The 17,728-nt window shown below is 42.3% G+C and overlaps 1 protein-coding gene across 2 annotated transcripts in view; it reads left to right on the top strand.

Moving 5' to 3' along the window:
- The window catches only part of PLPPR1 (phospholipid phosphatase related 1), a 143,529-nt gene that overhangs the window by 108,884 nt on the left and 16,917 nt on the right, over positions 1-17,728 (top strand). For both annotated transcript variants that reach the window (XM_005533898.2, XM_088054285.1), the window contains one exon: positions 8,288-8,420. In XM_005533898.2, coding sequence (XP_005533955.1) covers positions 8,288-8,420 — 133 coding nt within the window. The remainder of the gene's footprint in view (positions 1-8,287; positions 8,421-17,728) is intronic.

The following is a 17,728-nucleotide window of genomic DNA, read 5'->3' as shown; positions in this document are numbered from 1 at the left end:
GGTGACTTGCCTTCCTCTTCTGGAGTCTTGTCAGGGCTCAGGTCATGAGGAGGTGAATGAGGAGCTGGGATACAAAGGAGTGCGGCAAAGGTGTGCCCTGTGTAAACATTTATATTCTGCTATTTGCACACCATTCTGGAAGAATAAAAATATACTTTCTTGGTTTGGTACAACACTTTCAGAAACTTCCATTGACAGTGTTTCTGGGACCTTGTGGTGGTCCCAGCCACGTGCCAGTTTGTGAGGAACAATGCAGGGCTGTAGAAAATGTGTGTTCTCTTCATTAGAACTTCAGCATAGTTCTTTTTGACAGTTTTACCACAGTGTATTAGGTTTTCAAGCACAATGCTAAGACAATTTGGGGTTTTGAGTAGGCTAGAATATAAATTGTGGATTTCAACCCTTTTGACTTGAAATAAAAGAAGAAACAGAACAACAAAGCAATTTTCTTGTTCTGGAAAAGTACTTAAACTGTTCTTTGCTATTGTTTTCATTCAACAGCAGCAACCACCCACTCCAAAACAGAATGAGGTAATTGAGTGCAGACTGAACACACTGAGTTTGTATCCTTGAAAAATTAAAAGCGAGCTGGCATTGCAACATTCAGCTGAAGAGAGTTTCATTGCCTTGTATAGTTTTGCAAAGTACAGTATTGATTCCTTGGGGCTGAAAACACCTGTCCAGGGTGTGGTGGCAAAGACAAGAGACTGTCTGAGGGAACTCTCAGCTGGTCCCACATCCTCAGGAATATCAATGATAGTGATCTTATCAGGGAAAACCTCTGCCTGCCCGGGCAGGCTTGGGTCAGAGCCCCATCTGTGGATCACAGCAGAAATCCTGTGTCCTGGGGAGGGTGTGGAGGCAGACCTCAGCCACCCCTTGCCTTCTAAGATGCCTTTTCTCAATATAAATGTTTCTAAGTGTTTGCCACCTGGGTTTGACCATGTGTCTCAGTTTCACCGTGTCAATACTGGGTCCTGAGGGTAGCAGATAGGATGGCAGATCAATATTCCTCAGGGGCTAAGGCTAAATGTGAGGGAGATCTAAAGAATTAAGGAACTCACAGCAGTATGTAAAAGTCAATATAAGCCATGTTCTTAGTGGGGACTGTGGAGATGGGGGAAATAGACTGTACAGATCATGAGAGGCAACCTTGCAAGGGACACCAACTTCAAAAGATGAAATGGATTAAAAATTAGGCAAACTTTAATAATGAGGGTAGGCAAACACTGAAGTGGGATCTCCATTGGTGAAGACATGAGCTCCCATGTAGAGCCTGAAGAACATCCCTCTCCTGGCTGCAGCTGTTCTGATAAAAACCTCAGAGACAATGCAGTGCAGAAGGGCAGAACTGCTTTTGGCCCAGCTCAAGCCAGAGCTGATGAAATACCCTCTGGAACATTTTGCAAAAGTCACCTTTTGGTGAAGCATCCTGCTTCTCCCAGGGAGAGTGTGTAGAGTCATGCTGAAACTGGCTGATTGAGGTTGAGTGTTCCACAACCTTCGTATGCTGCTATTCTCTGTTTTTGAGCACTCTGCATGCATCTTGTCTCACAGCCAGTGCCTTCCTCATATCCGCTCCTCACCTTGGCTGCTGTTTGAATGCTGGAGACTTGATTAATTTGGTTCTATTTGTGACATTAAAAATGTAGCCACATGCATCCTTGCACAGAATTTGGAAAATGTTTGCAGAAACCTGCCCAGAACTGTGAGCAATGATGTCCCAAGATCTAAATTCAGTTTTGTTTGCTGCAGAGATTTGTGTGTTGTATCATGTTCCTGGGTGAGGTTTCAGTGTAGAATGTGGTGTTAAAAAGGACTGACTGCGTCACAAGGGTGCTGTTAGAGTAAACAAGTTGAAGTATTTAAAAGCTGGCAGAAATCAGTATAATATTAACTCAATACCTAGGAAAACCAGGTTGTGTCTTGCACTTCACATAATTCTCTCTAATGTAGGAACTCCACTGTCTTGCTGTGACAGAAAATTACATCACTTGTACTATTTCGAGAAAAGCAACAGAAGGAAGTTTCACAGGGAGACAGACTTGAGGCAGCCCCAAACTGGGCACAGTGGTGCATCCTGCATCTCTCCCTTGGCTGGTGCTCCTCCTTCTCTATCCATGTGGAATTACAGCTGCAATTAAAATGGTGGGAACTTCCACACAACCCCAGTGTTCATTGGAAGTGTGAAAAAATTATAAAAATAGTGTTTTCTCATTTGTCACGAGTGAGTGAGTGAGTGAGTGAGTGAGTGAGTGAGTGAGTGAGTGACTGAGTGAGTGACTGAGTGAGTGACTGAGTGACTGAGTGACTGAGTGACTAAGTGAAGAGGAGGCAGGAGGATTGTGAGTGTCACCAAAACTGCAGGGAAAACATAAACCCTCCAACAACATTTTTAGTGTTAGAGAATCAAGGCATTACTTTATTTCTGGCCAGGATGTTTTTCTGGCCAGGATGTGCAACAGAAATAATTTCATCCTCAAGGTAGCCCGGGTGTGCAGAGAAAATCATTCCATGACACATGTATTTTTCACAAACTTTATACTTTCAAAACCCATAGATATTCATTAGTTTAATGTTCATTGGTTCCAAGTTAAGTAGTTCTTGGCATTTGGTTTCCTATTGCTTACAGATATGTTCACTTCTGTTGCTAATTAGGTCCTCATTCCTCTCTCTCCTGTCCCAGACCAGGGGCGCTGTTTGGAGTTGATAGTCCATTAGTGGCCCTTGATGGCCGCTGATGGCTGATACCCTTTGTGTACCTTCTTGGCTACTCCCAGTCTGTTGAGATCTTAAGCTCATCGGGCCTTCACCTGGTAGAACAATGTCCTGGAAGGAAACTTTTAATTCCCTTCCCCCCCGGGACAAAGGCCTATATATGTTGGACCTCATAATATCAAAGGCCTTTTCCAGTCTAGTTTATTATGTGATTCTGTGGAAGCTGACTAAAATTATAAAATAAAAAGAAATTACAATTAGGATATTTTCCAACATGAGTTGCAGCCTCTGCCAGCAGCAGTGGGACAGTGAGGAGGCAGTCCAGGCAGATCCCACTGGGGAAATGAGATGAGCAGCTTGAGTTGCAGTGAATCTGTAGTATTCAAAGGGAAGAAAACAGAGTTGAGACTGGGAAAGCGTGACTGGACCACAGGAGTAGACTGTGGCATTCCACACGCACAGGAGTATGGACAAACATGACTAAGGAGAAATATTTTGGCTACTGGAGAAGTAAGCAAAAGCATGGCAGGGGAATGAAGCAGGGATGCAGTCCTCAGCTTTGCTAGAGCATTTGAACTTATTAAAAATGAGATTCGCTTAATAAATTATAAAAAGAATTTAATATAAACAAAAAGACAATTAGGAGACAAAATAAATAAAGCAAAGGGTTAAAACGGCCGGGTGCCCTGGCGGGTTGCCAGGAACACACCTGGTATCTTGGGAACACTCTTTTTATCCCCTCCTGCTGTGAGGATTTTATGCATATTCAAGCATGTCCCCTCCCTAGTTCTGCCTTCTTAGAATATGCTTTTGCACAATTTTTATTTTCTGCTGGTCAGTACTGTTTTTGCTGGTCATCATTATTCTTGCTGATGAGCATTATTTTGGAGTTTGGTTTCCTTTCTTCTGCAAATGGTCAGTGTTGATAACAGTCCGGGCCCGTCATCCTTCCTTTGAGAGTAGCTGGGCTTCATATCTTCCGCTGATAACAGTTTGGGCTATATTGTTCTTCCGCTGATAACAGCTTGGGCCCCACTGTCTTTGCCCTCTGGGGTTTCCTTGATGGTACTTACGAGATTCCTTTAAGCTTAAAACTTGTTAGCAAGAAAAAAAAGTACATACATGGCCAAAAAGTATTTAACATATAATATTCATCTTAATACCTGCAAAAGCCAATATCACAATATAATTTATAACAAACTGAGGTACAAGGCCAATGTCCTGAATGAGAAGAACTGATAAAAGGAACAAAGGAAGTTAAAAGCTGGGCTCATCCATGGCTATCAGCACCATAAATAATTACTCTTCTCAATTTAATACAACGCTTCAAGTCAGCTCCTCACCCCACTGCACAATTGCCACTGGAGAGCAGCTCCAGGATGTCACTCTTCTGCAACCTCCTCTTGGTTGTACCAGACACATTCCTGAATAGTTTTAGTTTATCATCACAGAAACAGGTCTTCTTGATGTTTACATAATTTTATTTTTTTTTCTTGGAACAAAGTTGTGCAAATGATCCTTTGTGTGAGCTTATCAGAAAGTGCTATAGGAAAAAAAAAGATTCCATGTCCCTTTAAAAGCAATAGTTCCATTATTTTGTTGATTAAATTGATAATTAAATTTACAAACTGTTGGTAATCTGTACAGGAGTGCAGGGAGTATCAGGTGCTATGCTGTGCTGAGAACTTGAAAGGGGAAAATGAGACATTTCACTGTCTGAAAATGTCAGCTAAAGGACTATCATGGATAAAAGACTGTTGAAGAGGAAAATGGACAGATAATTTTATCATCTGCTGGGTCAGGATGAGCCAGGAAATAAGTAAAGCGTGTGCAGCAGAGGGCTTTGAGAGCTGAACACTGAGGGGCCAATATTTGATGACACTGCCAACAATATGAAGGTAGGGAAAATTGAGGAAGTTTTCTCCGTGGAGAGGCTGAAATCAGCAGAGGAAAAATGAGTGCTGGGTAGGTACTTCTAATTCATACTGGTGATTTGGGTCATCCTTGTATTTTTACCTGCTAGTAATAAGAAATGAAATGTGAGCAAGACTTCTCAAGCAATAAGTCCTCAGTGTAGATGAGCTGCAATTGCATTCAGGAAACCAAGAACAAAAACACATCCAGGGCACTACCTTTGTTTCCGTATTACCTGCACGTGCCAGACTGCACATCACTTGTGCTTTCAATCTAGAAGCAATTCTCCTGACATTTCTACTGTCTAATTAAGCCAGTATGATACAGAAGTTCATTAACCTTGCATTTTTTTCCCAAACAGAAAGAAAAGCAGTTTGTTTGCTGTTTTATTTTTCCACCCATATTTTGATACAGAGTCTATATTTAGATATCAGCTACAGAACTGATTTGTAACCATTCCTGGAGTGCTGATTCTGTTTTGGCAGGAGCTGAGGTATTCAGTAGTGCCAGTGATTGATTTTAGGAGGCCAGCTGGACAGCTTGGCTGGATGTGGACCCTACTCATGCAGTATCATCAGGGTTTAAATCATGAGAATCAGTGGAATTACTTGATTTCAGAAATGCCTGGGAGAAAAAACAAGTTCTTTGAGAGCTATTCAGACCACATTCAACTGCATACAGACAGATTAGCTTTCAGAATCAGGTTTCCAATTGCCCATTGAATTTTTAGGAAACAGCAAGGCTGACTTTCTAGAAAGCCCGTATTAAGCATATAGGAAAACAAATTTTATCGCATCTCGCTGGAGCTTATCTGGCTTTATCACTTCGGCTTGTGACAGGAGTGGGTCACACCCCAGGAGCAGGATGACCCAAGGTGTGACCAGAGCACTTGCTCTACGGCTTTTTGGCTGTCAGTCTGCACTCTGAGGAGACAAGGACGACAGGGAGGTCTTTTGCATGGGATAGCAAAGGATTTATTGCTCTGGAGAATCTTGGGGGCAAAAGACAGAAAATGTGAGCGTGCAACAGCTGAAATGGGATGGCAGTTCAAAGGGAGGGTACAAAGCATCAGCTAATCAGAGATATCCTGGGGAGGGTAAAAGGCAGAGTTCACAAAATCATCATCCAGTGAGGGAGGTAGTGGGGGAAAGTTGGGTCACATGGACTAATCAAGCGTCAAAGTTTAGGGGATTTCCGAAGTGGAATTCCAAGCATGCAGTGGGCCTAAGACAGATTGACAGGAGACTCAGGGTAGATTGACAACATGGGGTGGGAGGGTCTCATTTGGACCAAACCATCAACTTAGGTAATAACAGAACATACCATTAACAAGAAACACACTGCAACAAAATTTCAGCAACTAAATTCAGTGCCACGGTGACATAACGAGAATGGTGCAATTATGTTCAATCACTTTATATTGCCACACAAACACAGCTTTATTGCCATATACCTAAACTCTGCATGAAACTGAAGGCAGTATTCATTTTTAAAAATAAAATTTTGAACGGTTATGCTGTAGGAAATCTTGAATAATTCTTCTTAAATCAGTGGAATGGAATTGAACAGATTTACAGCCTGGCAAAATTTACTCCTAAATCTAAGTGGAACTAATCTATGCACGTGGGAGTTTTTAGGAGTATGCCAGACAGCTAGATTTATAGAAACAAAGATGGGAATTGAAGCAGGAAAATTCTCTGTTAACTTCTGATGTAAAGGAACTTTAAAGATGGATGTATTGTTACAGAAGGACTATTAGTATGTTTTATACTTAAGTCTCTCATTTTTAAAAAATTTTAGGAAATTTTAAAGTTGAGTAGCCCCTGTGTTCATAGAATAGAATTCCCTCAGGGTCTGAATTGTCTCTCAGTGTGTATGTACAGCCCTGGGCAGACAGAAAGCCAAAGCAGTAATTCAAACTTCTGAACATTGCAATAATTCAAGTAATAATTCAAGTAATAAAAATAATTCAAGTTTGAAACAGAATGTCACTTCAGAACTGCTTTAGTGCAGATTGTCTTTTTCTTAACTCTCAGCCCCATCGTTAGTGAGCTGAGCTTATTGAACTGCTTGCCAATTCTTTAAGATCAGATGGAGTGAAATGGGATAAAGGCAATATTTCAGTGCAGCTCCCATTCATCAGCTCCCCTCCAGATGCCATTATCAACATGTATTTTACAGCTTCACATCTCTTGCCATCGGTGGGCAGAATTATAAAGAGGTTGAGCACACTTGGCTTGAATATCAATAATCAATAAGGATGCTCATCTGACATAATAAGGATAAATTGTTGCCCTTGAAACAACACACCATTCCAGCAGTCAGAGTGAACTGAGGTGACTTCCTTGACATTTATACTAACAGGGTGTCTGTGCCACCCTGTGTGTGTGGTGTGTACACAAACACTTCTGTTATGCATTTTTTTGACTGTTCCCTAACACTATGGATTTCTCTTGTGTATGTCCTGTAATAATGTATTAAATTAATAATTTTTTAGTGCTCCCCATTAAAGCTAATTTCTTCCACTTCAGGTGTTTTGTTGGTTTTTTTTTTAATTTTAAATACTTTAATTAAAAACTCTGTCTTTCTAAAAGAGCCCCAGTTTCCCTTTCGAAAGCCTGCTGACAGAATGATAGGTAATATTTTCAGAAGTTCCTGCTGTGTGTGGACTGTCAATGCCTCTAAAGCCTGTGATTAAATTCTGTTCACCTTTAGTGAGGGCAGATAGGCCTCAGTGCAACAGAATTAAATTAGTTCTAAGTGCTTAAGAAATAATGATCCTACTCCTATGGGAAGCAGCTATGACATTTATAGAAAGCATGAATGTTCAGATCATACACAAATATGTAACACATAAGCACAGCTAACATCATGATCCGTGTTCTTTGGAGACATAATTTTTGACAGTAGAACATTAGTAAAATACTGTTCTTTCTCACAGTGTTTTAAAAACAACAATCCTTGGTTATTACAAACATTTCTGGTCTGTTATTGCCAACAGTCCTTGGTTGGCTCCATGGCCATCCAGCTATCAGTGTTTGAGACATACTCACTACCCCCTTCTGGGAACTGAGAGCTCAAAAAGGGTCTCACTTCGAACCCTTGTTTAGAGGGTCACAAGAGAATGGGCTTTAGTTATGGCAATCTTCCACCCAGGGCACAATTCAAGTTGGTAGCTTCCTTTTGAAAGTTCAACAACAAAAATATTATCTCACTGGGATTATTATGCAGACAAGAAAAATAAGTTTCCAACACTGTTTGTGAAAAAACAAGTGCTAGTTGGATGGCAGAGTTCCTGGGAACAGACAGCATTTCTGATATGCTCAACAGGGGCTTAGTCCAGGTGCAGCTTATCAAGGCCAAGGCTTGAGGAGCATTTCTCAACTCATAGTGCAGCTAGGAGAGGAAGGAGAGGTGCATCACCACAATCCACTCCATGAGTGAAGTCACCTTCTCTGCGTCTCTGCACCACTGAGTGCACCCTCCAGGGTGGGAGTTGGGTGTGTGTCAGTCATGCTGAGCCCCACAGTGCAAGTGCAGTGTCCCCAAAATAAATGTCTGTGTAGCACTGGCTGTGGGGTGGAACTAGTCACCCATGTTTTAGCGCTTGCTCATGTAATTTTTAACCTTCTGTTTCTTTCTCTTCCCTTGGCAGATTTTTATTGGTGAGATATCCATGTATTTCATAAAGTCAACCCGAGAAACCCTCATTATTCAAGAGAAAACTATTTTGACTGGAGAGTGCTGTTACCTGAACCCACTGCTTCGAAGAATAATACGTTTTATAGGTAAGCATCCTGTGCACTGCAAGCTTGGACCCTGCATGCACCAAACCAGGATGAAACACCCTGACAAAGTACATCACAAAATTAATTGAGCTGTGAAATTTTTGCAGGCGTCTTCCACCTTAAAGGGATAGTCCCCTCAGGATTTCCAAGGTAACTTTCAAAATTTGCCTTATCATGCTGGCTGGAGCTGGTTTAGATCATATTCTGCTAAGCTTAATGCTTTTTTTGAGACCCCTAAAGAAAGGTTATACCAATCAAATCCTTTTAGGAATAAATCCATCATTGCTAGTTTATGTGAGCTAAACATTTTAGTTACAAATTTGTCCTCACCAGCTCATATATTTGGCATTTTTCTTTTCAGCTCTAATTTTAACATCCATAGCTCCGCCACATAATGTTCAGCTGAGCACAGCATAAAAAAAGCCCAGAATTCACTTCAAAATAATATTATTATTTTCATTGTGTTTGCTTTTTCTTAGAGCTTTCATTGAGTAAATTGCTGAGAAATTAAGTTCTGTCATTAAACCATTTGTAGGTTGCTTCATATGGTGCTTGCAAACCGCTTTACCTTCTTCACACTGTTGATGAGTCCCAAGTTGATGCATGGGATGGGATGTCTGGCTGATGGCATGGACCAGTGGCTCCTCAGATGGCTCCCCACGGGCCAAGAGGGGCTTTGCCCACAGAACATCCCACCACTGCCCTCCTTGTGCACTCTCAGAAGTGAAGCACCTTTACACACTGCCTCTCACAGGGAGCTGAGCCCATATTCAGGGTCTGACCTAGAACAAGCAATGGGCGGGGGGAAAAAGCTGAATGTGTCTGGGGTGCTTCTTCCCTGTCACTGCTGAATTTTTGAGCTTTACTTGGAATGAAAATGTCTGCTGTGGCTGTGGCAAGTGTTGTGTGCTTCCATGACCACATCCCTGGCTGCAGGCAGGGGTACTTCATCAGAGCACGCAATTCAAGGTATTGCCCTGTGCAAACATATTCGTCATCAGCAAATATATGCTGCAAAGGAGGAAGAACCATGGTTTTCCTTCTCCTTCAGCTCTCTCTGTGCCTCCCGCTTTATGCATGGAAAGTAGGGAGTGACATGTGCCTTCTGCCACCCTGGAGGTGGAAGCAAACCTCCTATGTTTAGTTACTCAGGCCTGGTCTGTGTGTTGCTGGTGGGAAGAAAAACACACAGAAATGCAGTTAAAAGTAAAACACCCTTGAATTTCACATAAGCTCCAGGATATATGGATTGACAGCAAACTCCCATTAAGAGAGAAGCGGAGTACCCATGTCCACAGGGCTTTTTGACTATTCCAGCACACTTGGCATGTTGCAAAGTCCCATTCAAACACTCCTGCCTGCAGGGTCAGCACTAGAAGTTCTTAGATCATGGAGGCTAAGTATTTAATCAGTATGTTTTCTTACAGTTAGCTTTATTCTTAAATACTCAGTTGTTTCTCTTCTGGTGGAAGAGAAGGGGTAACAATGAAATAACTCTCAGAGAGTAGTAGGACATAAACCATTCTAGGGAAATGAATCTTGGCTTTTCAGCTGTATTAGTTTTCCTGAGAAAAATGAAGTTAATATTATTACAAAGGCCTTGAAGTCTTTGCCTTGTCTTAAAGTACACTGTGTGCTTGTTTTCTTCTGAAACCTTTCCCCTGCCTCTGCAGTGAAATAGAATTTGTTGGATGAAATAATATATTAAAGAAACTGAAGATAACTGCATTTTTCATTTGCATTTCATTTCACTTGTGTTTTGAAAGCATGGCACTGCATGGACTGAGCAGCTGTACCCTGTGCCTGGATGATCCAGGGAAGTTAGCTGCATACAGCTGCTTACTCCAAAATGAAGCCTCCTAGGTGCTTGGCTGTGCAAAGACAACTGATTGCTTGTATATGGAATTTTCTGTGTGTGCATTCTCTTGATAAACTTTAGGGCCAAAAGTTACAGAGCTGGTAAACTAATTTCTCTTGCAAGTTCTCTTCCTTAGCAAGCAGTCTGGCAAAAAAAGCTTGCTGCCAATTTAGTTTTGGTACCCAGATGTTTGAGCAAATCTTAATGAGTACCTGCAAAAAGCAATTACTTAACTCCTTTGAAAATTGCCTTATAAGGCATTACAGTTTATATTATTCAAAAGGATGAGAAAAATCCTGTAATGTGTCTAGGTTCTCATATGTCAGGGAAAATGAACACTACTGTTTGACCCTGCAAGGCACATCATGGACAACTTTTGAGAGCTGCTGGTCCCAAATTTTAGGAGGGAAAAGAGGCTTTTTCTCCCCCACTAACTCTGTAATGGAAGTGGCTGGGAAGAGATGGGATTTTAAGAACTGTAGCCTAAATGTGCTTTTCACAAAACAAACAGAAAGCGGTAGATACTTCAAGGAATGTTCATTTATATTTTGCAAGGAAAGAGACACAAAAAGGGAAACTTACAGCTGTTTTTTGGTCCGGTGGAAGACTAGGATCCTTGTGGCACAATCTCCATTGGATCTTCTAGGTTTGGTTGCTAGATCTGAGCTTTTCTCCTCTTACTTTTCCTTCATGTATACAGAATTAAGGACTTCTTTGCACTTAGAAAGTAGAGCAAAACTAAAAACTGGCTTTTCTGGAATGCTAACAAAGCCCCATGTTTCTTCTCTGTTTTTTTCCTATCTTGTTTACTGTGCTCTCTTGATTCTCTCCTTGTTTTCCTTAAGGTCTCAGCACACATCTCTTTCTAAGAGCCTCCTCTCCAGAGATTAGCTGTGACTCTGAATGTTGAGCTTTGTATTAAATCTCTCGCAGATTCTTTGTCTACATGAAGCAGAGCCACAATTTCTTCTTGCTTCCTGGCCCAGACATGAATCATTCCTGCTGATAGACATTTGCTTTTTTGGCAAAAGACTGCCTCTCATCTTGCTGCAGTGTGTATCAAGTCTGTATTGCAGCCTAGATTGGTGAAACCTGCTATGTTCCCTATATTTAGAAAACCACTTTCTTTATAATTGAAAAAAAGCTGTCTTAGCTTGGAAACACCAGTCTTTGATGTATGCTGCAATCTGTTCCATCTTCCTCTTTATCTTCTATGTTTTTATAGACTTTTTTTTAAGATTTTGAGATCAAATTAGTGGTGTGCAATTGCTTCACAGCAGTTTTTTCTAATATATTGCTGCTTCACTGCTTTGCTTTAAGCACGTCCTCTCTCCTCCCTCCTCTCCCCACCCTTCCCAGCAGTTCTATCATCAATTTTTGATGCCATAACTTGCTGTTTATGTGCTGAACCTTTCAGAAACTAATTAGTAAGAATGACCATTTCCTGGGCCTCTCTGTCTCTTCTCCCTGTCTCCCAACTTGAGCATACACAGCCTTTTGTATATTTATTCATTCTGTCTTACAAGGCATCAGCACTTCATTAATGTCATTCTACTTTGCATTTGCTTCTGTGTTCTACTTAATCCTTTGTATTACAAATAGAGATTATAAAATATTTTAGTGAATGGTTTCAGTCAAGGTTTTAGTCTTTTTATGTACAGCTGCTGCCATACCCCCAGGATCAGGGATTCAGACCTCCCTGACCCAGTCTGACAGGTGACTATGGTATGTATTGTGTTACATTTACTGTATAAAACATTATATTTGTTTCCTAATCCATGTGATTAAGTTGTCTACCTGCAAAGCCCTGATAACATGCAAGTAGCCCCTTTCTAGTTCAGATATTTAGAAATTCAGCATGCTTCATCAGCTTGTTACCAGAGGCTTTTACTTCGGATGTGCATAATTTGCCTTTAACAAATGGTGCAGATCACCTTCTTTTAATAACTTAATCTAAAGCATGTTGCCACTTCACAGTGAACAGCTAAATAATTAAATTAAGGCTTTATTTCAGCAGATTAAGACTTTAGTTCGGCAAATACAGGTTTACAAGGTTTATACACGCATTGAGTTTATTGTAATAGGATAGATATACCCCAGCACTCTGATGTCAAATCCCTGAGCAGCTGAACAAGACAGCTTACCTGACCTGAAGTAACCCTCCTTCTGTCCCTCCCAAAGTAATCCTGGCTACCTATGTCGAGGGGAGGGCAGGGGGGCTCTTCACGACCAGGATAAAGACCAAAGGGCTGCTTTTCCCTCTGGGATAACGTCGGATGTTTATTCAGGCTGGGATCCAGGAGGAAAAAGAGAAGTAGGAAACATTTCCCGGGAATTTTCAAACGTCGGGAGAGGGGCAGGGAGACATATAACACCAACCAATGGGATAACATTGCAGGGACAGGGAGGGGAAGGGAAAAACACATCACAGCTGCGGGGAGGGCTTACACAGAAACTAAGGAACGCCCAGGAATGTGCACTACCACATCTCCCCCTATTTTGTAATATATAATTAATGAAAGGTAACGAGCTTATATGACTTAGTGACCTGAAGTGGCCCACCAATTCCAATTTGCAGGCCGGTGAAGGTTACTCTGGTCTGCCAGCTCTACATGGTTGACATCTTGAGGTAGTTGAGATCAGCTTAATTATGCTTCTGTACAGTATATTGCTTAAAACTCCAAACACTAACACCATTAGCAAAATAATGATTAGCAGCAACAGAATAGTTTTCACTACTGAAGCCCACCACCCCGAGAGTCCCCAGTTTATAAACAGTCCATTAAACCAGTCATCTGCTTCTTGCTTGACTTGTCCAATCATGCTTTTCATCTCTTGGAGTGTGGCATGGATGGTAGGAACTTTCGATGTCAGATTCATGCAGCAGAGACCCTTGAACTCCTGGCACTCGTGCCCGTGGAGCAACAGGAGAAAGTCTATTGCTGCACACTTTTGGAGTGTCACCTGCCTGGTAACTTCTTCATCTTCTAGGAGGGCACTTATGGCATTAGATGTTAAATTTGCTTGTTTTACCACCCAGCATTCTAGGTGCCACAATTCACCTAGGGCCTTGGCTGCAGCCACCCAAGGAAGGAAAATGGATGCAGTTCTCTTTGATTTGGACCAGTGAAAAATCTCCGAATCACAATTTTCATCCAAATTTGTAGCACTTCTCTTCTGAATTTTCCTAGTCAAATTATTTTTATGGGTCCATTTGCCAATTAAAGTTTGATTGGGTGCTAACAGTGATAGACGCCCTATGGTACACGGCCCTCCGAGGAGATGGGATGGAATTCCTGCCCATGCACGGTCCCCACAAATGAGGAACAGTCCTCTGGGGACGCTTTTGGGATGTGTATGAGCTGAGGAGTGCGCTTTGATGTAGCTTAGGACACAGCATCACCTTTTTGCTGTGAATTCTTCTCGATATTGTACTATATGGTGGAAGGTTTCTTTATTAATTGGAGGACTGACCCTAAAGTGTACAGAGTATAATGCTGGAGAGGAACCCAGTAGCTCTAACTCCTGGGGTTCCTGGGTTGCCTTAGAAAAATGTGGCAGCCGTTCTTCGATGGGGTTTTTTAACTCTGCTTCTATTTGAGTGTTGTGTAATTTATTACCTGGTTCAGGAGTCAGTGTATTAAAGCTATGTGTAAATTCATCATGCTGCAATGGGATTCCTACCAGGCAGGTAGACATAGGATTTTTCACTGCTGCAGTAGATAGACATATGTTTTCATGCTGGAGTGTTTGTGCCAGGGTCACACAGATGTTCTGGCGTGGCTGTGGGATGATCCAGGCCGCTGTCAGGCTGCTCAGTGCTAGCAGGATGACAGCAGGGCTAAGGCTCATCATGGATTTGAGTGAGAGGTAGGTTATTTCTAAAAAAAGGGAAACAGACATTTTTTAAAACATGTTTACAACCAAAGTATGCAGGTCAGAGGCTAGAAAGGTTCCTTCTCGCTCTCTCCGCTGTCATCTTCTCTTGGAAGCAACAGCCATTTGCTTCTCTTCTCTTCTCTTCTTGCTGGTGCTGGATTCTTTGGAACAAAGGGTTTTACCCATTTCTGAGGAATCCATTGGGAGCCTGAAGGGGTGGATACACATGCTTAGCCACGTCCCCAAGTGACAAGTTCATAGGGGCCCTTGGTTTGCCAAGTTTCAGGGTCCCTGATTAAAACCGGTGGATGCTGTGACAATTTAAACTGATCACCAGTGTTAAAATGCCGAGTAACTGGAGGATTCATGTTTTCAAATGAGCAGTTTAGGAAGTTAATGGTAAACAGAGCTTTACAGAGTTTCTGTTGTGGAGACATCCACACTGCCTCGCTACCTTGCTGGGCTAGGTCTTGTTTGAGCGTCTGGTGTGTACGCTCGATTACAGCCTGACCTGTGGGGGAGTGGGGGATGCCAGTTTTATGTTCCACTCCCCACTGCTGGACAAATTCCAGGAACTCCTTGGATTTATATGCTGGGCCATTATCTGTTTTCATTTCCTTAGGGATTCCCAATACAGAAAAGGCCTGTACTAAGTGTTGTTTGGCATGTACAGATTTTTCTCCTGCATGAGCAGAGTACATACTTAAGGCGACCAAAACTGGGAATGTGAATGATATCTGTCTGCCACACCTCACAGCTTCCAAGGCCTCGGGGATTAACCCCGATGCCTAATGATGGCACTGCCTGGAGCTGGCAATTGGGACAGGTAGACACAATGGCTTTAGCCTGACCCCGTGTCAGCTGGAACTGACGAATCAGTCCTGGCACATTTTGATGGTATTGCTGGTGACTTATCTTTGCCTGTTGAAAAACATCTGGGAGACATACCTTTTTGGCTGGGGCAGCAAGGGATTCATCCTTCCAGTTTCCCTCAGCGATTTCACCTGGCAACAGGGTATGCGACCTTATATGCATCACATAGAAAGGATGTTCTCAATTTGAAACCAAATTAATCAGTTTTGAGAGCAATCTAAGGAGATGTTCGTTCTCAGTGTCCTTGAGAACTGCCTGCTCCGCTCTGGACACCACCCCTGCCACGCAGGCTGAGTCAGTAACCAAATTCATCGGTTCTGAAAACTTCTCAAAGGCTCTCATGACCGCAGCCAGTTCAGCTATCTGGGGTGACCCTTCTACAAACTCAGCATCAGCTCTGACCTTGTCCTTCTGTCTGCCTTGTATCTGAAGTTCACTGTGAAAGAGTGCATGTTCTGTTATTAACTCCTTGCCTTTCCATAGGGCTCAAGCTGTATTTGGGGGTGTGGCCCCAAACCTAAACCGCTACAGCAGCTTGAACTACTGTAGATGTTACCACTGAAGAACCTCCACAGTGAGGAACAAGTCACTGTGCTGGGGACAAATTAACCCTTACTGTTCTCTTTGATGCCAGGCTCTGAGCTGGTAGGTCTCTTCCAACCTAGTCATTCTGTTGAATTCTGTTGTTGAACAAGTCAGGAGGCCTTCCCAGACAGAAGGAGTTTCTGTTCCTTCATTACGGCCTCTTTCTGCAGCCAGCCTATGTTACATGAGTGGCTGAGGGGAAAGATTGGCTTTATGTATGTCTTGGTTTGAAAATATAGGTGTCTGCTAAGGAAGGCAGAAACCTCCCTGGTAATGGAAAAATGTAAACCACCCCCCTTCTTCCAAATTATTACAATCCTGAAATAAAGTGGCTCTCAGGCAAAGATATGGGAATGGGAATAACATTTCTTTACTAGGAAAATTAAAATAGAAATGCAGTAGTACAAAAAAGAAAACCAACAGAAAACCAACCCACTGACAGAGTCAGAATACAACCTGTTAGTCAGGCTGTTGATAGCAGTCCAATTAAATGGTGGGTACAGTCCTCTTGGAGTGACAGATGTGGTTCTCTTGAAGCAATGATCCCATAGGAGGGTGTAGTTCCACTCAGAAGGTCTGGTGATGTAGATGGGTCCAGTCTTTCTGCTCTGGGAATTCAGTGGAGAAAGGCTGAATTCAGTGTTCCAGGTTTCCATAGATATACATGTTAAGATGCTTGGCTCCTCTCCCTGGGAGGAGCATCTCACAATGGGATGGTGTAATTTTATCAGTCATGTAATGAGACTCAATGGTCCATTAACAGCAGACACACCCCTTGAGCGAGGGTGGGTTGTGGAAGAGATAAAGAACACCGCCCCACCTGGTTTTAACAGCTGGCCCATTAACAGAAGATATCCCCCAGTTATGAGGGATGGGTCATGAAAGAGATAAAGAAAACTACCCCACCTGGTTTCAACAGATAGTAATAGAATACATACTTTTGGTTACATCTTTCATTGAAACCCAAGACAATGTAATTGCAATTAACCTTCATCCTTTCTGCTTGTGATCAGCCGTAGGTCTGCTTCCCACGTGGCTTAGACTGTTTCCATATTTTCTCAGCGCATGCCGAATTCTGCACTACAGTTCATCCCCAGGTTTTCTGGTCCAGAGTGAGCACACTGAAATAAAGCACTTCCTGCTGAGCAGGATGACACCACCTCCCATTACACCTGAGTGTTGAAGTCTGGAAGAGGCATCTCTTTTCCCATTCTTTCTCTCTGACATTATGTCATGGACATGAGCTGTATGACCCTGAAGAGCTGGGGCTAGTTGCCATGAAGCCTTTCAGAGCAATTTGCCCCCCTCTAAAAAGCTGGCAATCTCATCACTTCATTTTTGTACTCTGGTCAGTTAGTTTAGTTGCTGTAGGTCGTTGAACAAATCCATTGAACAGATGGATTCCTGAGGTACAAAAAATATCAGGGGACTGTCCAGCACTGCCCAGGCACACTGGCATTACACCCTTCAAATCAATTACAGCCAACCTTTGCTCCAAGTCTCCAGAGACATGAGGTGTAATCAGCCTGCAGGGGTCACATTCCTGCCAGCCAGACTCAGTGCTGCACATAGCTGTGATTTTCACAGAGAACAGCTTGGCAGAGGAAAGAAAGAGGAACTGCAGCAGCCAAAATGCACCACAGACAGAATGTGATAAAGGTTTCTGGCTTGCTCTGCTCTTCTCCAGATTACTGCAGGCATCAGCAGCTGCGTTTGGGTCGGCACTTTCTGTGCTACGAAATAGTAAGAGAATGCAGGTATTAAAACTTCTTTTCTTAATGGAGAAAAATACCTTTGTATATATGCACTTCCTGGAGATCGAAATAGTTTTGTGTAGCCCTTGAGCTTTTTCTGAAATGTCTTGGTTCTTGGCTTGTACTTACATGATAAGGAGCATAAGTCAGACTGCCTGACACTTAAATTTTCTCTAATTATTGTAAAGGCTGGGTAATAATACTCACTGCACTCACTGTAATTTGCACAGCACATCAGAAATTTGCTATTTAAAGCAAGCTGTGTAAAAAAAAATTAAAATTTTGACAAAGTGCTGTATATAAAACAAGATTCATCTCTGTCATAACTTCAGTTTCACCAGGCTAAAAAATACCCTTCT

The sequence above is a fragment of the Pseudopodoces humilis genome, chromosome 4 (assembly GCF_049639895.1).
Source record: "Pseudopodoces humilis isolate 2021_Gansu_Grassland_sample_001 chromosome 4, ASM4963989v1, whole genome shotgun sequence".
Lineage (NCBI taxonomy): Eukaryota > Metazoa > Chordata > Aves > Passeriformes > Paridae > Pseudopodoces > Pseudopodoces humilis.
The sequence above is the reverse complement of the archived record's forward strand: the minus strand, read 5'-3'. Positions and strand labels throughout refer to the sequence as shown.